Raw genomic sequence first — 21,468 nt, 5'->3', positions numbered from 1 at the left:
AAAATGATGACATCAGTAATAAAGAGTAGTGGGTAACCAACCTGGACAGCATATTAAAAAGCAGAGACATTACCAACAAAGGTCTGTCTAGTCAAAGCTATGGTTTTTCCAGTGGTCATGTATGGGTATGAGAGTTGGACTGTGAAGAAAGCTGAGCGCCGAAGAATAGATGGTTTTTGAACTGTGGTGTTGGAGAAGACTCTTGAGAGTCCCTTGGACTACAAGGAGATCCAACCAGTCCATCCTAAAGGAGATCAGTCCTGAATATTCATTGGAAGGACTGATGCTGAAGCTGAAACTCCAATACTTTGGCCACCTCATGCAGACTCATTGGAAAAGACCCTGAGGCTGGGAAAGATTGAAGGCGGGAGAAAACGGGGACGACAGAGGATGAGATGGTTGGATGGCATCACTGATGCCATGGGCATGGGTTTGAGTAAACTCCGGGAGTTGGTGATGGACAGGGAGGCCTGGCGTGCTGCAGTCCATGGGGTCCCAGAGTTAGACACGACTGAGCAATTGAACTGAACTGAAGGCTGCGATGTACAGCCCCACCATCTGCCGGCTGTGATGGAGACTGCTGGCTGGCTCCCTACATTCTTTCTCTCCTTCTTTCTCAGAAAATGTTCCTGCCTTGTTTCCTTCCTTTGTTTCTTTCCTTGCTAGGAATCAGGCTACATCTTCCAGCTCACTTTGTGGCAAGGTGTGACTTCCTGACTCAAAAATCTGGCCAATAGGATTTGAGCAGCCGTGATGTCACCTGTACCCGCTGTACTCTTAAAGGGCCGGGAAGTCCTCCCCTCTCCTCTCCCCTTGATTTTCCTGGTGCGGGGAGTGCAGATGTGGAGGGGGGAGAGAAGCCGTCGTGGACTGTGTGGTAAGAGAAGTACCAGGACTGGCAGAGCAACAAGACGGAAGGGGCCTGGGCCCCTGATGCTGCCCCCGCCCTGTGGGCAGCGAACGGGAGAAAGAGACGGCTTTCCGCTGTTGAAGCTGCCGGCCGGCATCTCTGGCGTCGCAAACTCCACTGAACAAAATCTGGCCCCGCTGGGGACTACCTCACCCACTCCCTCGGCCTGGATTCAGTGACACACTTACTCCTGTGGACTTTGCCCAAACAAGACACTGGGGTGAGTTTTTGTTAAGTCGGCAGATTTTGTTTTTTTCCTTATTTAAGCTATTTTATTGTGAAGTTGCTCAGTCGTGTGCAACTCTGTGCAGTCCCATGGACATTAGCTTAGCAGGCTCCTCCATCCGTGGAATTTTCCAGGGAAGAGTACTGGAGTGGCTTGCCATTTCCTTCCGGGATTTGAACCCTGGTCTCCCACAATGCAGGCGGACACTTTACCCTCTGAGCCACCAGGGAAGCCCAAGCTATTTTATTAGGTACTTGCAAGTTGTATGGATGTGAGAGTTGGGCTGTAAAGAAGGATGAGCACCGAAGAATTGATGCTTTTGAACTGTGGTGTTGGAGAAGACTCCTGAGAGTCCCTTGGACTGCAAGGAGGTCCAACCAGTCCATCCTACAGGAGATCAGTCCTGGGTGTTCACTGGAAGGACTGATGCTAAAGCTGAAACTCCAGTACTTTGGCCACCTCATGCGAAGAGTTGACTCACTGGAAAAGACCCTGATGCTGGGAGGGATCGAGGGCAGGAGGAGAAGGGGATGACAGAGGATGAGATGGCTAGATGGCATCACCGACTCAATGGACATGAGTTTGAGTGAACGCCGGGAGTTGGGTGATGGACAGGGAGGCCTGGCGTGCTGCGGTTCATGGGGTCGCAAAGAGTCAGAAATGACTGAGCAACTGAAGTTTAGCTCAAATGAATACTTTTATATTTCTAATTTTTTAGTAATGATTTTTACCTTAAAATCCATTTGCTTGATATTAATATAGCTGCATTGGCTTTCATTGTTAGTATACATATGAACACCTTTTCTGTATTTTTCAACTGTTCTCTATATTAGGAATCTTTCACATTCAGCCAGCTTTTTCTTTTAACTGTCAGAAAATCACTGACTTTGTGCTTCATTTCCAGTTATTGTGATGACATTTGGCTTTTTTGACATCAGTTTACTTTGTGTCTTCTATTTGTCAGACTTCTCCTGTTTTCTTTTATAAACTTCTTTGCCTTATTTTTTAAAATTTATTTATCTTTGGCCACGTCGGGTCTTCATTGCCCTGAGGGCTTCTCTCTAGCTGAAGGGGGCAGGGGCTACTCTTCAGGTGTGGAGTTCAGGCTTCTCATTGCAGCGGCTTCTATTGTTGTCGACCACAGACTCAGGGCAAGTGGACTCAGTAGGTAAGGCTCCCGCGCTAGGACACGGGCTCAGCAGTTTTGATGCACCATGTGGGATCCTCCCGGACCAGGTTTGATCCTGTGTTTCCTGCATTGGCAGGTGGATTCTTTACCACTGAGCCACCAGGGAAACCCCCTCTTCTTTGCTTATTTTTAATTAGATTCTTTGCTCATTCCATCTTCCCCCTTTGTTATGTGCAAATTCGGACTCCTGTTTTCTCTGCTGGCTCCCCTGGAGAGAGACCCTCCACTGAATTTCTGAAGATGGATTTAGCTTTCTCCTGCAGCCCCAGGGAGTAGTAACCCTATCTGCTTTGGGCTATTGAGGGCTAACTCTGCACGGTTCCTCTGCTGGCCCCCTTGGTGTCTGTTCTCTGCAGGTGTGATGGATTAAAAAGGCAGCTCAGAGAGGGCTGCCACTGGCTGAAGGCCACACAGCCAACAATGGCAGAGCTGGGATTTAGGGCAAAATACGCTTCCCTGGCCACCTGTTTCTGTGAGACGCCTGGGACACAGTTGAAAGAGGCACCTCCAGGACTCCCCTGGAGGTCCAGGGGTTAAGACTGCGCTTCCACTGCAGGGGGCGTGGGTTCGATCCCTGGCTGGAGAACTAAGATCTCAAAAAAAAAAAAAAAAAAAAAAAGGGACTCCTTTAGTTTATCAAGAGGCATCTCTGTCAGCTCCCCTTCCTCCTGGCTCTCTAAGGGAGGGCAACCCTAGACTGGCAGTTCTCAAAGCAGCAGCCTGCCCCCTAGGAGTGACTGTGTGAGTTTTGACTGTTGTCACGACTGGGGGGCACTACACGTGGGGCAGGTGCCTGCTTCATCCCACACACCTTAGACTTGAATGATTTTCAAATGTTCTGCCAGATATTTAAGTACAAACCCATTCATAATAACCAGAGTGGAGACCCTTAACTCCACTTTGACACATAAACAGAGTACCTTTCACATGCTTTTAATAAATGTTTTCCAGGGCTGCAATTACTGTGTGAACTGGGGAAGGCTGTATTCTGGTTTACTCCGAGCCTAACCATGGGTTGCCTTGCGGTTTGGAACAATCACGTGATGGCTGCAGCAGCTCGATGGCTTTATGAGTGGCCGAGGCTGCACACGCGTGTCCCCCTGCATTTGCTGGGCTGCATCCTCAGTGACAGCACTTCTGGGTGCAAGGCTCTGTGCTCAAACGTTTCCCTCCTGGAGCACACGTTATTGTGAGTATAAATACGTGTGTGTGCTCAGTCGTGTCCAGCTCTTTGTGACCCTATACACTGTAGCCCGCCAGGCTCCTCTGTGCATGGGATTCTCCAGGCAAGAATACCAGAATGGGTTGCCGTGCCCTCCTCCAGGGGACCTTCCTGACCCAGGGATCGACCTCGTGTCTCTCATGCCTCCTGCATTAGCAGGTGGATTCTTTACCACTATCGCCACCTGAGGAACCCTTGAGTATAAGTGGCTTTCCCTTGTTTCTTTCTTTTTTTTAATTTTTATTTTTACTTTAGCCCTTATTTCTTAAAAAAATTTCTTTTGATGTGGACCATTTTTAAACTCTTTATTGAATCTGTTACCATACTGCTGCTGCTTTATGTTTTGGTCTTGAGACATGTGGGATCTTAGCCCCCTGTGGATAGAACCTGCACCCCCTGCACTGGAAGGCGAAGTCTTAACCCCTGGACCACCAGGGAGGCCCTGCCCTTATTTCTCTCTGTATCACTGGATGTTGATCTCCAGGACACTATGGTTTTTTTTTCTTTTTTTAAATTTTTCTGGGGCAGGCCATTATGATTTTAAGGGGGTTTTATTATCCATTAGTATTTCATTTCAGGATAGTAAATGATCATTTCAAAACATCTGCTCAGTCAGTTCAGTCGCTCAGTCTGACTCTTTGTGACCCCATGGACTGCAGCACACCATGCCTCCCTGTCCATCACCAACTCCCGGAGTTTACTCAAACTCATGTCCATTGAGTCGGTGATGCCATCCACTCATCTCATCCTCTGTTGTCCCCTTCTCCTTCTGCCTTCAATCTTTCGCAAGATCAGGGTCTTTTCAAATGAGATGCTTACTCCTTGGAAGGAAAGTTATGACCAACCTAGACAGCATATTAAAAAGCACAGACATTACTTTGCCAACAAAGGTTCATCTAGTCAAGGCTATGGTTTTCCCAGTAGTCATGTATGGATGTGAGAGTTGGACTATAAGGAAAGCTGAGTGCTGAAGAACTGATGCAACTGCGGTGTTAGAGAAGACTCTTGAGAGTCCCTTGGACTGCAAGGAGATCCAACCAGTCCATCCTAAAGGAGATAAGCCCTGAATATTCATTGGAAGGACTGACGTTGAAGCTGAAACTCCAATACTTTGGCCACCTGATGCGAAGAGTTGACTTATTTGAAGACGTTTGAAAACATCTGCTACACTGTCCTAAGAAACGCCCCTTGACAAGAGAAGGCCAGTAAACAGCAGTGACTGCTTCATGGACTTCCTTGTCATTCTCCAGGTGAGAACCAGAGGGCAGGTAGGGAGGTGTCCACAACCAGGGGCCTAAGTAGGTTCTCAATCTGCTTCTATCAGAGTTAAAGTTTATTTTGATCGCTGTCACATGCTTGGGCAGAAGTTCTTCTCAGTTAGGTCTGAACTTGGAAAAGGGGCTGTAGACTCCCCCTCCCACCCCTGCAGTGGGGTTCAGGTAGGTTCACCAGAGACCAGCTCTTGACCTGGCACACTGGTCCTTGATTCATGTGATAATTCATGAGGTTCACACCACTGTTTTGGTCATGTCCTGATGTATCATCCATGTCAGTCAGCTCACTTGCTCAGTTGTGTCCGACTCTTTGTGACCCTATGGACTGCAGCATGTCAGGCTTCCCTGTCCATCACCAACTCCCAGAGCTTGCTCAAACTCATGTCCATTGCGTCAGTGATGCCATCCAACCATCTCATCCTCTGTCATCCCCTTCTCCTGCCTTCAGTCTTTCCCAGCATCAGGGTCTTTTCCAATGAGTCAGCTCTTCACATCAGGTGGCCAAAGTACTGGAGTTTCAGCTTCAACATCAGTCCTTCCAATGAACACCCAGGACTGATCTCCTTTAGGATGGACTGTTTGGATCTCCTTGCAATCCAAGGGACTCTCATGAGTCTTCTCTGACACCACAGTTCAAAAGCATCAATTCTTCGGTGCTCTGCTTTTTTCATGGTCACCCCGATAGCTATGATTAATATTTTCTCTTCTAAATTGAATGTAAGCCATGCTGTGTGGTGTGTGGATCTCACTTCCCTGACCAGGGATCAAACCTGTGTCCCTGCATTGGGAGTGTGGCGTCTTAGCCACTGGAGGGGCAGTGGTAAGGACAGCCAGGTAAAGAAGGCCCTCAAAATCAGTTCATTTTTAAAGTTAAAGAAATCTGCTTTAAAAAGAAGTACTCAGAGTAAAAACTGAAGTCCCTCTGAAGGCCCAAGGCACCTCCATGACCACACCTGCCTAACCCACCCTGCCCTTTGCTTGGTGCATCCCTGAGGCTCTCTGCAGGAAGCTCCAGCCTTCGGACCTTTGAACTCTTTGGTTCCTCTCCTGAAATTCCCTCCCTCTGATGCTCACTGCATCAGAGGGAAAAGTTACTTTTGAACTGTGGTGTTGGAAAAGACTCTTGAGAGTCCCTTGGACTGCAAGGAGATCTAACCAGTCCATCCTGAAGGAGATCAGTCCTGAATATTCATTGGAAGGACTGATGCTGAAACTGAAACTCCAATACTTTGGCCACCTGATGCAAAGAATGGACTCATGAGAAAAGACCCTGATGCTTGAAAGATTGAAGGTGGGAGGACTTCAGGGGATGACAGAGGAAGAGGTGGTTGGATGGTGTCACCGACTCGATGGACATGAGTCTGAGTAAACTCCGGGAGCTGGTGATGGACAGGGAGGCCTGGCGTGCCGCAGTCCATGGGGTCGCAAAGAGTCGGACACGACTGAGCGACTGAATTAAGGGATGCTCACTTGGCTTACTTCCTCTCCTCCCACCTCCGCTCGGCCGTCACCTCGCAGCCAGGCCGGCCTTGATCACCACATACACTCCCAGCCTGCCCACCCCTAGCGCCGCCTCTGTTCTCCACTCCCCACTTTGCTCTTCTCCCAAGCTCTGGCGGTCATCTGACACGCTTGTTACACTTAAGGTGCTGACTGCTTGTTCCCAGGCTGTGAGCTGAGTGAGGGGTGAGATGACCTGTGTGTTCTGCTCACTGCCCAGGCATAGCGCCTGCAAGAGAGGCCGGCACACAGTAGGTGCTCAGCTAATGACTAGAGGGGATAAGGCCTTGGAGGAGGAATATGGAGAGCTGGGGGAGGGAAGTGCAGGCAGGCCTCACTGAGCTGGAAGGTGGGAGTGGGAGCTGGGAGGGAAAGCCTCCTCTGGAGGGAGGCTGAGGCTGGAAAAGGATGAGTCTGGAAGAGCAAGGGGAGGAGCAAGGAAGGAAAAGGGAGGAGCCTTCCAGGAGGCTGGACCGGTATATGCAAAGCCTACTAAGCTTCCCCTCTTCCGAGCCCCTGTCTCAGGACCTTCCATCTTCTTGTGGGTTTCATCCGCTGAGACCCTAAAAATTTTTGCATTTCCTTAGAATCTGTTTCTGAGGCAGGAAGGGGGAAGCCAGTTCCCCCAAATTAAGCTCTGTGACATTAACAATCTGCTTTCCAGGCCTCTGGGTGGGGGGGTGGCAGGCTCTCTGGGATGCCGTTGACAGGTCCAGACCCCGGACTTTAGCAGCTGTTTCTTTTCCAAGAACAGAGCTGCGGCCACCAGAACCCCCCTGCCCGTCTCCTCATGGGCCTGAGATCACAAAAGCAGGATTTTCTTTTTCATTAGCTTAATGCTGTCTTTATTAACTGGGAAGGGTTCCTGGAACATATGATCAGTGAGTATTAAATAAAACACACACACGTGCACCAGCTCCCCCACCAGCCTGCCCTGACGGAGGGTCTCTGGGCTCCTGAGCAGTTGTCCCAGAAACAACACAAGGCTACCAGGGGCGGCAGCCAAAGGCACGGAGCGGGGATTTGCAGAAGGAAATGACTCAGGATGCTTCTGCGATTTCTGAGTGGGCGTGGACCTGAGACCAAAGAGCCTGGAAAGGAGACAGGCTCAACAGAGGAGGGGGAAGCGCCCTGAGAGCTGCGTGGAGGAAGTACCTTTTTGGCTCCCTGCTCCTCTTCCACACCATCGCCGATCACGATGTAGACGGCCTTTCTGCCGAACCTCTGCATTATCCTCTCGAAGCAGCTCTCCTTCCCTGCATGCACAGAAGGAAAGGAGGATGCTCGGTGAGGACCCGGGGCTGCAGTGAATAATCACCGCTAATTAAGAGCTTACTTCGTGCAGCTGTCTTCCTAAGGACCTGGGATGAATCATTTCATCCTCGAGCAAACCTGGAGGTGTCCCTGTCCCCAGGCGACGGGATGACAAGCCAGAGGCCCAGAGTGGTTAAGAGACTGGTCCACGGGGACCCGGCAGAAAGGCAGAACAGGGGTTTGAAACACACTCTGGTGTCTGTGCAGCTGTCTGGTGTAAGAGTGATGGACCCGTTTTACAAGTTAGACATGAAGCCCCGAGAGGTGAGGCGATCTGCCCAGGGTCCCAGGGTTAGGAAGCGGAAGTGTCGGGCTTCACGTGTCCGAGGGTGGGCAGCCCGGTGCCAGAGTGGCCCTCGCGCGATTCCGCTGTTTGTTTTTCTCTTGCTTTGTGTAGATGTTCTTTTCATGTTTTCCTTCGTCCCAGGGGGCCAGGCAGTAGCATCAATCCTGGCACACTGAATTCAGACCTTAGCTCATCCTGACCTGGTCGGCAAGTTTAGGAACTACCATCATAACGAGAAGCGTGCTAATAGTGACAGCTGTGACTCTGCTGGCGCCTGCTGAGCGCTTCACTTCTATCAGCGTTTCTCAGCCTCGGTGCTCCTGACGTTTTGGGCTGGCTAATTGCTTTGCCGCCCTGAGCACTGAAGGACATCCAGTGCCATCTCTGGTCTAGAATGTTAGTAAAGGCTCTGCTCTAAGGAAATGCTTCCAAAGTATATATTATAAATTGATTTTTTCTCCAGAAAAAAAAAAAACCACAGGTAAAAATGTCTCATCAAAAACATCTTAACTAGATTTTGTATTATTATACATTATTAGGTGATACATACGCGCACACACACACACACAAATCAAGACACAGTGCCCTCTACCCCTACCCCAGAAAAACCAATATTACTTGTCCTGATGACAAATGCTGCTGTTCATTTCTAGTTACTGAATTCTCTTATCTGATGAAAGCTCTGAGCCTAAGGTGTTTTATCTGTTAATAAGGGGGATTAGCAAATATGAAAGAGTTGTTGAACCAGGATAACACTAAATTGAGACACTCTTCTTGAAAGAGCATTAAAAAATCGACAGTCTTCTGTGTGGTTCAAGGTTAGGTTATTTAATGTACTACCTAAAATAAATCCGCCTCATGTACCATTCTGGGGTGGGAAATGTTTTCCTCTTCTTCCTTAGTAATAGAATTTCCCGAGTTTTACCGGGGCTTACCTATGGGTCATTTAGCTATGGACTACATTTCCCAGATTCCCTGGCAACTAGTTGTGGCCACGTGACTAAGCTAGGCCAATAGGTGAGTAGATGTAAACCCCACCCCAGTGTTATTTTTAGAATACTGGAGGTGTATCACCCCTTCCCCTTGCTCTTTTCTCCCTTCCCATAACCTAGAATAACAATATGGCAGATTCTGATTTGACCATATACATGAGAATAAAATTAGAAGGGATGATGATGGGAAAAATGGGAAGAACCTGGCTTCCTGGGTGAGTATGAACAGAATCACCCCATCAGCCTGGATCACTCGCCTCTGGTCTGGTCGACATCTGAGAGAAATTAGCTTTGGCCCTCATGTAATTAGGGTCTTCCCAAAGGTGGGGCTACTGGTAAAGAACCCGCCCAGGGATCAAACCCGCCTGCCAATGCAGGAGATGAAAGAGATGCGGGTTCGATCCCTGGGTCAGGAAGATCCCCTGGAGGAGGGCACGGCAACCCACTCCAGTATTCTTGCCTGGAGAATCCCACGGACAGAAGAGCCTGGCCGGCTGTGGTCCACAGGGTTGCAAAGAGTCAGACACGACTAAAGCAACTTCGCGCACACACATGCACTAATGTAATTAAACCCTTGTATTTGCGAGTATTTGTTAATAGCAGCTTTGTGCATATCTTACTAATATACTTTGGAAAACTGCAAAACTAAGCAATTTCTCTAGAAGCAGAGGTTAATCCCAGTGGGTTATGAGGGTGGTTTGGGGAATTTCGTCATGTCTCTGGACAAATTCTTTAACTTCCCTGGTGTCAGTAAGCCTCTCATCCCAGCAGGCAAAGTTGACCTTACCCTCCCCGCTGTACGTCTAGGCTCCCCTACCTGTCTTGGTTGCACTGTAGATGTTCTCAATAGGAAACACAGAACCCAATCCGTACAGCAGGACTTTGGCCAGGGCGGGAATTAGTTGAGTGGTGGTGACCAGCACGTTGACACAGTTGGGCCTGAGGACAGAGAAGACTGTGGGTCAGAACTCCAGGATAGCGCAAGGAGTTTAGTAGCTGAGCCTGGAGTCGGTGGGAATTCTGGTGCGGTTTGGAGGCTCTGGCTAAGTCATCTTCAGGTGAGGGTGGATGGAGCTCCAGGATCCTCCAGCCATTCCTCTCTTTTAAGCCTCCTGACACATTACAATTGAATACAAGTATACTTCTATTTACAAAGCCAATGTTTATAGAAAGGGTCACTAAAATAGCTGCAGGGACCTACTGGAAATGTACCTGAGTGGTACAGAACAAGTGTAGGAGAGCAGAGACGTGAGGCCTGGCGTAAGGACTGGAAAGCACGTGCGAGTTCTGACACCGGACATCCTCAAAACCTGCAGTTATGGATTAACCTTCCCTGTCTTTGGGGCCAAATGTGTATCAGACAAAATGCATCAGTAGGGTGGATTCAGCTCATGGGCTGCCATTTTGTAACCATATGTTGGGTCACAAGAATTCTGATGTTGGTACAGAGTAATTTGTTCTCTGCTGCAGGTGATTTTTTTTTTGTTTGTTTTTAACAGCAAGAGGCAATTTATTAGGAGGCCTAGGATGAAACTCGGAGAAGGCGATGGCACCCCACTCCAGTACTCTTGCCTGGAGAATCCCATGGATGGAGGAGCCTGGTGGGCTGCAGTCCATGGGGTCGCGAAGAGTCGGACATGACTGAGCGACTTCACTTTCACTTTTCACTTTCATGCATTGGAGAAGGAAATGGCACCCCACTCCAGTGTTCTTGCCTGGAGAATCCCAGGGATGGGGGAGCCTGGTGGGCTGCCGTCTATGGGGTCACACAGAGTTGGACACGACTAAAGTGACTTAGCAGCAGCAGCAGAATGAAACTGGACTCCCCTGACCTCACTAAGGGCCCACCAGGTAAACTGTGGCATCCTATAAAATGGTTTTCACAGGGCAATGTTGTGGCTGCAGGGTGTTGTGGGCAAGAGTGGACGGGAGAAGACAGACCTACGGACAAAAGTCTTTAGCTCTGCTGGCCCCTGCTTGAGTCTCTGCAGCTATCTGCTCCTCTATGGGACAAGGTGTCCATGGTGCCTGGTACATCCCAGCTTTATCAAATGGCTGGAAAGTGTGCCAGGGAGAATTTGGAGAGCTCGATTGTCCCAGTGTGGAAGTGAAGGGGCCACCAGCCTCGAATGGGAGAAAGTTCAGTGGCACAAAGAGACACGGGGGCTCCCACCTACCGGGAATTGATGAGGTTTAGTGCCTTCAGAGAGTGGGTCAGCCAGAGGTCGGTCAGAGCTTCCAGCTCGGCTCTGAGCTGCAGCCAGGTCTCTCTTTTGGGAGCTCCTATCAAGCCTGTGGACAAAACCAAAAAACACAGTTATCATTTTAGAGGTCTGGGGTAGTAGGGTGACGGAAAGGGAGTCTAGCTACTGTACTTTGAGGTTTCAAGTCAGGTGACACCCAAGGTCAACTTCAATCCAGTGAGCTAAATTTTATTTTGAGATTGACTGATAGGCTCAATGGATCATCATTCACTGCCTCCCAGATGCTGACTTATTAAGCATTTTCTCTTTACATCCGGTATCTTGCTCTTTTCCAGATACACCTACTGAAACCCTTAGGATGCTGCCGTCTATGGTGACCCCCGGGCTGGCGGCCGCAGCCCTCACTGGGCTGGTTCTGTGATGCAGAAATAGCTGGGGGCGGGGCAGCAGGAAGGGGCTGGGCAGCGGTGTTCTGCCAGCCGCCAGCTCCTTGCCTGTTGATACATCAGATAATTTCCCCTGAGCTGATGGGAAAGCAGAACAGCCCAACAGAAGCCCTGGGCATTTCCTGGGGCTTAGCTTGAATGACGACCCGAGGGCCTCTGTTGGCTGACTCGGTCCCTGTCGCCCCTACTCCAAGCACACCCACTTCCTTCCTACTCCAAGCACACCCACTTCCTTCTGTCTGCGTGCAGAGATGGGTGAGCAGGCAGGGCCGACCCCGAAGCTCTCTGCTTCCCTCCTGCAGATGACAGGCTTGGATGTGAGAGGCCACAAAGTGTGGGCAGAGGTGAAGTCACCGGCCCAGGACTGGCTCTGTCGCCTGGGCTGTGAGACTCTCTGACCGCAGTTTCCACCTTCATACAACATGCGTGACAAAAACTGATACCTGGCTTCCCTGGTGTGAAGAATCCGTCTACCTGCGTGGGAGACACAGGTTCGATCCCTGATCTGGGAAGATTCCACCTGCCACGAGGCAACTAAGCCCATGCGCCACAACTACTGAGCCTGCGCTCTAGAGCCTGGGGGGGCGGGGGGGGCCGCGACTACTGAGCCTGCGCTCTGCAAGGAGAAGCCACTGCCACGAGAAGCCCTTGCATCACAACGCGAGAGCTGCCCCCTGCTCTCTGCAACTAGAGAAAAAGCCCGTGCAGCAACGAAGACCCGGCACAGGCCAAAATAAATCAATAAAAAATTAGTTAAAAGAAAGCTGCTACATTACAGAGGTGTTGTGAAGAGCAAAAAAACCTTCATAACAGAGCCTAGCATGGAGGAAATGCTCAATAAACATTTCCCGTTGTCAGGACTGCAGCCTCAGACAAGGCAGAAAATCTGTCCTGAAGAATTGATGCTCTACCTGCAGAAAGCAAACAGAGAAGAATCTAAGACTCTCAAGCGAAACTGAAAGGAACTAGTAATAAATGCTACTGTTTACTGAGTGCCTGCTGCATTCCAGGCACACAGTCCCGCCTTTTGTATGCATCAACAACAAACCTTTCAGTCACTAGGGAAGCAGGATTATTTTTATCCCCATTGCACAGACTTAAGAAACTAAGGCTCAGAGAGTTAGAAAGTGGCAGCGCTGGGACAAGAAGTGGATTCTGTCCAGTTGGAGACCCTGAATTCTTCCTGGGACTCTATTCTTTCCGGGAATGGGGTCAAGGTGTAGATGACAGATTCTATTATCCGCCTACTCAAATCTAATTCCCTTTAGCGGCTAGTAGCTGGTTAGAGACATCGTGATAATCAAAAACATCCCCATGTGCCTCCCGGGGAAGAAGCAGCCTCAACTGTTAAGAGTCAAAGGCCTAGAGAATTCCAGAAATAGTGATCAAGGGCCCGGTCACTGGTGAACCCACCCTGCCTCCAGCCCCTTCCAGATTTCTTGTTTAGTGTGATAAACCAATGCTGTCCTGCCACTGAAGCTGGTGGCTTTCACGACTTGGCTGCACAGTAGAATCATGCAGGGAACTCAGTAAGTCCCAAAGCCAAGCGGCAGCCAGGCCAAGGAAAGCCGAAGGGGAAATTCCTCAGGGGGTTCCAATATGAGCCAAGCTTGCGAACCAGTGTTTTCACGAATCACCTGGGAGTCTTGTTAAAGACACAGCTCTGACTCGGTTGCCTTGGGAGGGGCCTGGGCGTCTACATTTCTTACCAGCTCCCAGGTGATGCTCATGTGGCTGCTCCAGGGGCCACAGTCTGAGTAGTGAGGGCTGAAGCCCGTGGCCCTCAAGCTTTCAACAAGCATCAGAATCACCTGGAGGGCCAGTCAAGATGCAAAGGGCCAGGCCCACCCCAGAGCTGCTGATCTGATAGGTCTGAGGTGGGGGCCAGAGAATCTGCATTTCCAAGGAGCCTCCCGGTGACCCTGATGCTGCTGGCCCGAGGACCAGAGGTGGAGAACCGCAGCGGGGCCGGAGGCGTGATCATGCACGGGCAGGACACGTCATCTCTTCCTCAGCCTCCCCAGACCCAAAGTGGGGGTGACGAGGTCCTAGTGCTCTCCAGAGGCCGCCACGAGGGCCGCCCCGGGTGAGCTAGGGTCTGTGGGCCTCTCGGAGCCTGGCGCCGCACAGGTGGGGTGTGAGCGACAGCGTCCACTCTCGATGAGTTCCCTTTGGTCCGGGGGGTGCGCCCCGGGCCCAGGCAGGCAGACCCTCTGAGCGCCGTGGGCGGCCCTCCCCCCGGCCCGCTCACCGCCGACGTTGTTCTTGTAGGTGTTGTACATCTCCTTCACCCGCCGGTAGCGGAAGGCCAGCTTCCTCATCCAGTCCACGCCGCCGTGCACGCCGGAGCCCAGGCACAGGTTGGCTCCCGGGGCCGAACTGTGGAAGCCGTCGGCGGAGAAGTTGTAGGTGCTGGGGAGGCGGCAGAGGGAGAAGAGACAGCGTTACTGTGGGGAGGTGGGAGCTTCTCACCAGGAGACCCGTGGGTGGGCTACTGTCTGGCTGTGTCCCCGAACGTGCGAGGATGCTCTGAGTATCTGCGTTCTGGGAGAAGCAGCGTCAGGGCTTTCATTAACTTCCCAAACAACGGTGGCCTCCTGAGCTCGTGCCGAGTCAGCATCCATTCTCTTTCTTTCTGGTATCAAAGAACATCTCTGTCTTCTTGTTTTGAGGGGCAGTCATTCTGTTCCCTGCATGCAGTGGCCAAGCCAAGGAAAGCACTTTGATCCCCAAATCTGCCCTGCCTCACATGCCTCAAAAGGCCTGCCGGCTAACCCTTTCTTCCTCTGCTGTGAGCGTCTCTGTATCTTTCCATAGGCATTCCCCACGCTAATTTTATCTTTTAAACTAGGCAGAGTCAGACGTCTCTGGTGGTCCAGTGGTTGGAAATCCACTTGTCAGTGCGGGGGACACAGGTTCAATCCCTGGTCCCAGAAGATCCCACGTGCTATAGAGCAGATAAGCCCCCCAGGCCACAGCGACTGAGCCCGCAGTGTAGAGCCTGTGCTCCACAACAGGAGAAGCCCCCTCAACGAGAAGCCTGTGCTCTGCGAGGAGGACGAGCCCCTGCTTGCCCCAACTGGAGAAAGCCTGTGCACAACGCTGAAGCCAAAAATGAAAAAATCAGGCAGAGTCGACTGCTGGTACTTTGCAGACAGAACCCTCTGTCAGCACGAACCATGCCCTGGGGACGTGTCAGAGCATCACAGGAAGTCAATGACAGGAGTGGCAGCTGGGAACCAGAAGGGGGAATTGTGGGTGATTCGTCACCTACAGCAGCTAGAGCGTGGGAAGGAAAACCCCACCTCTCACGGAACATCATTTTCTTTCCCTCCACTGGAAGCCTGGTGCAGGTCTGCAAAATCACGGGACGTCACAAGGCAATGTGCAGACCAAAAACTTCCGAAGTGAAGGTCTCTTCAGAGAGAAAAAGCCTGGGTGTGGGGTGGGAGCAGTTCAGCGTGGTCCCAGGGCCTCTCAGTGGCGGGGGTGGGGGGTGGGGGTGGCTGGCTGACGTTTATCGCCTCCTATTATTTTTTTGTTTCTGGACTCTCTGTGATGGGTTTGAGGGTGGAGATACGATGCACTAGGGGTGAAACAACACTGGGGAATTGTACCTTAGGTATCCCCAGTTCAACGCAAGTGCTGCCACAGAGAAAAGGGAATTTGGAAATGGGAAGTGCTGGGTCATTCTCTCCTGTGCGTGGGGCTCAGCCTGAATATTGAACTGGTGACAACAAAACCCGTGCAGGATCCACAGAGATGCTTTGCTGATGGCTCAAATTTGAAAGCTAATTTCACCACTGGGGCAGGCGGCCCAGGAGGACACTGACGGGGGTCCTCTTAATGCGAAAGGGCTCAGCTGCAGATGCTGGGATTCTCTCCAGAGGAGGATGGACAATCCCAGAGATACCAACGGGCTGACAGAAGCTGTTCTTCAGACAAATTCTTGCCCATATGGCCATAAACACACACACACACGCACACACACGCACACACATTCACCTGGGTCATTTTTCACAGACATTTGTGAGTGTGTACAAGATTGGAAGCAAGTAAGTCATAATATCAGCAAGTGGTGAGTTGGAGATGGTAGATTCGAACAGGGGTGATCACAGTCTCTGCTCTGCTCTTTACTGAATTACTCAGATTTAAAAAGATGAGAAATTCCCTAGTGGCCCAGTGGTTAGGATTCCATGCTTTCATTGCTGAGGGTGTGGGTTCAATCCCTGGTCAGGGAACTAAGATCTCCTAAGCTGTGTAGCATGACCAAAAAAAAAAAAAAAAAAAAAACCAAAACAGATTGTGTGTAATTAACTTGTTCGAGCACTAGCTTGATAATGTGGTATTTAATATAGTAACTTCTGAGATATTGAGAAGATTACTAAAAAAATGTTTTCTGCATGGAGATAAGATGTGGCAGTTCTAACAACTTGTTTGCATGACTCTAGTCCCAGATCTGACACCTGTGTCTCCCAGAGGCTCTCAGGTTAACCTGCCCACCCTGCTCTGTGTAGCACAGACTCTCCTCCCCACCATCCCTGAACCACAAGGGAGACTCCCCAGCGGGTCTGGCACAGTGGATGCTGGCCCCAGAAGTTCTGCACAAGCTGGGACCAGCTCCCCTGAGGGCTGGAAGGGGAAATTATGCAGTCCTGCCTCTTTTCCAGAAAGATGCCGCTGGGTTTGTTACACAGAGGTGTTGCTGTCGCTTTTTTCTCAGACCCTCCCTTGGGTGGCGGTGATCAGGGGCGAAAGAGAAATAAAATACGCCCAACTAGTAAAAGGGAGCAGACAACATCTAATCAAAGGGACAGAGAGCCATTTAGTAAGGATTACTCACTGTGCTGGGCACTTTGTGAGCACATTCTTAACCTGAGGGAAAAGGGGGCTATGTGACTTTATCCCATCAGGACTCCTCTTTTGTAGAACTGACACTTTTTCTTTTTCCACCTGAGAATTTTGCTTTATTGGGTGTCTGGATAAATACAAGGTTACTTCTTATCTGAGTGACCACCACTAAGTCTAATGTTAAATGGAAATTATTACATAGCTTGTTGTATATAAGGTCTCTTACTCTGGATTAAAAAATTTTTTTAACTCATTAGTTTTATCAAGTAAAGGAAATTTTATAAGAGTTTTTCAGTTGACACAGTAAGGGAAAATATTTTGGATATTTCACAATATTTTATAAAAAATATTAAGACACTTTTCCCTGAAATTTAAGTTTCACATTTTGGAGTGGTATTTGAAACCACTGATATGAATAGCCTGATGAGTGATATTCAACTATAGTTGTTTTTACATATGTTGGGAAAATATGTATTTTTTATGAAAGTCAGTGGATTTGATAAATTACAATACAAAGACCATGTCCCTAGGAAGACATTATAAGAGGGAATGTTCATAAGGTTTGAAATACAAATGTTGTTACTAAGGAGATTCATATGCCCCAAGAACCCACACTTTAAATTGCCACATGCTCCTTCCTCTCTGCTGTCAAGGTTCTCATCTTGTTAGAGAATTTTGTTTTTTCATTTAATTTCTATCAACTTCTTTTCCTTTTTTTTTTTTTTTAAAAGAGTCTGTGGAAGAACAGCTTCAGACCACTTCCCATCCAGTGGTCTGAGCACCGCAGTCTCCAATGAGGAGCCGCTGGGCAGACACAGAGGGCGTCTTTGTGACTTTAGACCCATCTGTGACCTTGGTTGAGTGGCAGTGAACTTGGGTGCTGGGGCATCCATGCACCCTAACATTCGTCCTTTTCAAAAGCGGCTTGTTCTTCTTTTTCAAACTCTTCTGGATCCCTGGAGAAGCAGAGCTCCGGCACGACCTCCTGGGTACTCGCGGGAGATGGTGCCGCGCATGTGCAGGGCTTCCCGGACCAGTATCCGCCGCATCGGACCTGCTGGCGAAGCTCCCTTGGTACTGCAGGGACAGCTCAGAGGAGAGTCTGTGCTACACAGAGCAGCGGTGGGTGGGTTAACCCGAGAGCCTCCGGGAGAGACAGGTGTCAGCTCTGGGATCGGTAGCCACCAGCATCTCCTCCCTGGGTAGTGCAGAAAGGCTGGAGGATTTATTCTTGAAAAACGCTGACTCGAAACTCAGAGGACACCCTGGGGAGATGGCTGGATGTTCTGCCAAGAGGCGGAGGGCAGGGCAGGGTGTCCATGAATCCTTCCTCCCCCACTTACCAGCTGTGTCAGGCCGAGCAAGTTACTTAACCTCTCTGTACCTCCTGTTCCCCAGTGTAAAATGAGGATGATAAGAGCCACTTTTTCCTAATTGCTGTGAGGGTGCAAAGAGGTAAGCCACGTGAAGCATCTGGAATAGGGCATGGTGCAAGATACCAACGGTACCACTGTTGCTTTTTACGGTGCTTTTCTTTTTTTTAATTAATTATATTTCGGCCACCTTTGTGGCACGTAGGGTCTTAGTTCCCCGACCAGGGATCAAACCTGTGACCCCTGCCTTGGAAGCAGAGAGTCTTAACCATTGGTCCACCAGGGCAGTCTCAGTTTTTACTATTAACTGAGAAGAAAAAGGGGAGGGGCATTTGATGCCTAGCACACAGTAGGTCCTTAACAGATATTTCCCGAATGAACACATGGGGAATTTCGCTCCTAGGGACAAAAAACATCCTTGGATTGTGGATTCTTGAAGTGAGGTACCAACAGCTCAGCTCAAGTCAGGGTTCAGAGGGGCACTGCTTTCGATTCAAGCCAGCCACTACAGCAGAAAGGATAAAAACAGAACGCTGGTTGCTTATTGCTTTGAAAGGGAGAGTGGTTCCCAGGGATGACTTCATGGAAAGGACACAATTAGCCCTGATCTGGGATTTATTTACTCCATAAATTGAGCAGTCCTGGCGGGCCCTGGAGCCTGGCTGGTCCTGGCCAGGCCTGACTGCAGAGGATTTTCTGAATGGCTAATTAAAGCGAAGCAGGCGATGCCCACCAATCACTTCTAATTGAGCTGGGCTTTGAAAAGACTTGCAGGGCTCAGTAACAGACACTTTGATTTCTTTTTTTGGAGTAAGTTGGAAGACACACCTCAGAAGCCAATGCTAAGTGAAATTAGCACAAACGGCCCACAAGCCAAACATTGTTTTGGTCTCACAATACTTTTGATGGGCCGAGAGGTGCTGAATAGTGATCATTTTGATAAGCACAGATTAACAAGGGTTCTGTTTTTATAATGGGCAGGCTTGGAACATTCCTCAGCCACATTCTTCAAAAGCTGCTCTCATTTTGAGCAGTTGGGGACCTTATTTCTGGAATTCATGTCCTAGGAGTGATTTTCCTAGAAAACCAACATACCATTTATTAATTCAAGAAATATTTTTGAGTATTGACTGTTGATCTTATATCAAATAATATATACATATGTTAATGAGTGCAGTCAATCCTTGGAAAAAGGTGTACTAAACTCTGGATGGTAGTGATTCTGGGAGGCAAGCTTAGAAGTGGTGTATGACAGTTTTTACAATATGCATGCGTGCATTTATTCTGCTTTTATGATATTTTAATGCACTATTTTTGCCGTGCACATGCAGCTTGCAGGATCTTAGTTCCCTGACCAGGGACTGAACCTGTGCCCCCATGCATGCATTACTTTAGTAAGCAGGGGAAAAAAGACCCACAAAGAGATCAGCAGAAGTAGTTACAGGGAATTTGTGGAAAGCTCAGCCCCAGTAATTGGAGATGATGCGGAAGAAGCTGCAGGGTCGGGGGCACGATTGTGCTTTTTGAGTTCAGAGAAATAAGTCCCAGTTATGGTGGAGGCAGGCGCACCCTGGCCCTGATAACCAGCCTCCTCTCTGTGTCCCAGTGATAGGTGAGCTTGGTTCGTAATCAGAAGGGGCATTTTTGACTCCCTGAATTCCTACCTTAAATCTTGCCCATTGTCATCAGATGAGACATCGTCCACGTGGATCTGGTCACAATCCTATGGAGAATTTGGCAAGAAGAGAAAAAGGGAGATATGTGACTGGTGAAGCTGATGCAGCCTTTGAGAGCTGATTTCATAAGCTGGAGGATGAAGGAGCATTGGATTGGGAGTCAGCAGTCCTGAATTCTAGTCCAGACTTTGCTGCTAAATGTTGGGTAACCTTGGGTAAGTCTCATCCTCTTCTGCCTTTGGTTTACTTATGAAGGAGCTGCTTCGCTATAAGGGGTGATGACTCTCTAATTTATCATGCACACCCTGACAGTTTTGCAGTGTAAAGGGGGCTGCTATTAGTAATATACTGGGAGGACAGGCACAAAAGAGGACCAATCCAATCTCCCTCTGTCCCCAGGTACACTAGGACCTATGGTCGCCATGGCCATACAGTGGAAGCCTTTGCTTTGTTCAAGGTGCTTCTTCTGTGTGGAGGGCTCACTGCTTTCATCTGCTTAGTGAACCTTGCAGCCTTCAAGCATTAGCTTCAGGAGATACCCCCTGCCCAAGTTACCCTCTGTGTCCCACCATCTGTGACCATCATTTATTGAGCACTTACTATGTGCCAGGCATATGGTTTGGGCTTCCCTGGTGGCTCAGAGGGTAAAGCGTCTGTCTGTCTGCAATGCAGGAGACCTGGGTTTGATCCTGGGTGGGGAAGATACCCTGGAGAAGGAATGACAGCCCATTCCAGTGCTCTTGCCTGGAAAATTCCACAGACTGAGGAGCCTGGTAGGCTACAGTCCATGGGGTCGCAAAGAGTCGCACACGACTGAGCAGCTTCACTTCTACTTGTGCCAGGTTACCCTTTCAAGCACTGGCCATTCAACGGATTCCAGTAACAAGCTGCCAGCCACCACTCATGTTCTCTTTACAGAACTACCTTAACACATGGCAGTTAAGACAGAGAGGAGGGGAGGACATTGGTGGGCATGTGACCCAGGTTCAGCCAATCAGAGAGACCCAGGGTCCTCTGGCCAAAGTGATTGCTTCAGAGATGAGGGTGTGGTCTCAGATGGACCAATGAGAACCAGTCCTGGGACTTTTGAAAAAGGGGAGCTCTCCTTTCCCTGGGGCTGCTGGATGGTGGGGTTAAGCCTGGGGCTGTTAGAGGGAAGCAGGTCTGGGAGCTGGAGAGACGGATGAGGTCCGATCACATGACTCGCTCTATCCCGCCGCAACTGAGAGGAGGCCACCCTGACCCCTATAGTAGGCTGAACCACAGCCCCCCAAAGACGTGTTATGTCCTAATCCCAGAAACCTTACAGGGCAAAAGGAACTCTGTAGATATGATTAAGTTAACCATCTCGAGATGGGGAGAGTATGCTGGTTGGATCCTGAATGTAATTACAAGGGCCCTTGCAAGTAAGAGGCAGAGGGGTATTATTTGGTGACAGAGATGAGAACTGGAGTGAGGTGCACTGAAGGTGGAGAAAGAGGCCACAAGCCAAGAAATACAGGTAGCTGCCAGGAGTCGAAAAAGGCAAAGAAACAGTTTCTCCCCTTAAAGCCTCCAGAAGAAACCAGCTCTACCGACATCTTCGGCCCAGTGAAATTGATTTTGGACGTTTGACCTCTAGAGTGGTGTTGTTTTAAGCCACTAAGTGTGCGGTAATTTGTACAGCAGTCACAGGAAAGGAATACACGGACGTTTCTGTTTAAGGGAGTGGAGAGGGGTTTCCTGCAGTTGGCAACCAAGAGGCAAGAGTGATGCCAGTGCCCCCAAGGAAGTCACATGCAAGTCCCACCAACCCTGTGAAGAGCTCCACCTCCACCATAAAGTACATTCAGGTGAAAGATCTATAAGGCAAAAATCACGAGTGCGCTGTGCATGCCACCTTGGTACTGATTAGAGCTCAGGCTCTGGAATCTGATCGCCTGGGTTTGGATCCTGGATCCAACCACTGCCTAGCTGTGTGACCTTGAGCAAATGACACAGCCATCCTGAACCTCAGAGGTCAGAC

At 49.6% G+C, this 21,468-nt stretch overlaps 1 protein-coding gene across 3 annotated transcripts in view; it reads right to left on the bottom strand.

The window, feature by feature from the left end:
- The window catches only part of EYA2 (EYA transcriptional coactivator and phosphatase 2), a 170,414-nt gene that overhangs the window by 3,099 nt on the left and 145,847 nt on the right, over nt 1–21,468 (bottom strand). For 2 of the 3 annotated variants that reach the window (XM_068987109.1, XM_068987110.1), the window contains 5 exons: nt 19,452–19,510; nt 13,815–13,975; nt 11,091–11,205; nt 9,731–9,852; nt 7,477–7,577 (listed from right to left, as the gene is read on the bottom strand). In XM_068987109.1, coding sequence (XP_068843210.1) covers nt 7,477–7,577; nt 9,731–9,852; nt 11,091–11,205; nt 13,815–13,975; nt 19,452–19,510 — 558 coding nt within the window. The remainder of the gene's footprint in view (nt 1–7,476; nt 7,578–9,730; nt 9,853–11,090; nt 11,206–13,814; nt 13,976–19,451; nt 19,511–21,468) is intronic. The other variant, XM_068987111.1, reaches the window with a different exon arrangement.

The sequence above is a fragment of the Capricornis sumatraensis genome, chromosome 15, assembly GCF_032405125.1.
Source record: "Capricornis sumatraensis isolate serow.1 chromosome 15, serow.2, whole genome shotgun sequence".
Taxonomy (NCBI): Eukaryota; Metazoa; Chordata; class Mammalia; order Artiodactyla; family Bovidae; genus Capricornis; species Capricornis sumatraensis.
This window is presented reverse-complemented; position numbering and strand designations above follow the sequence as displayed.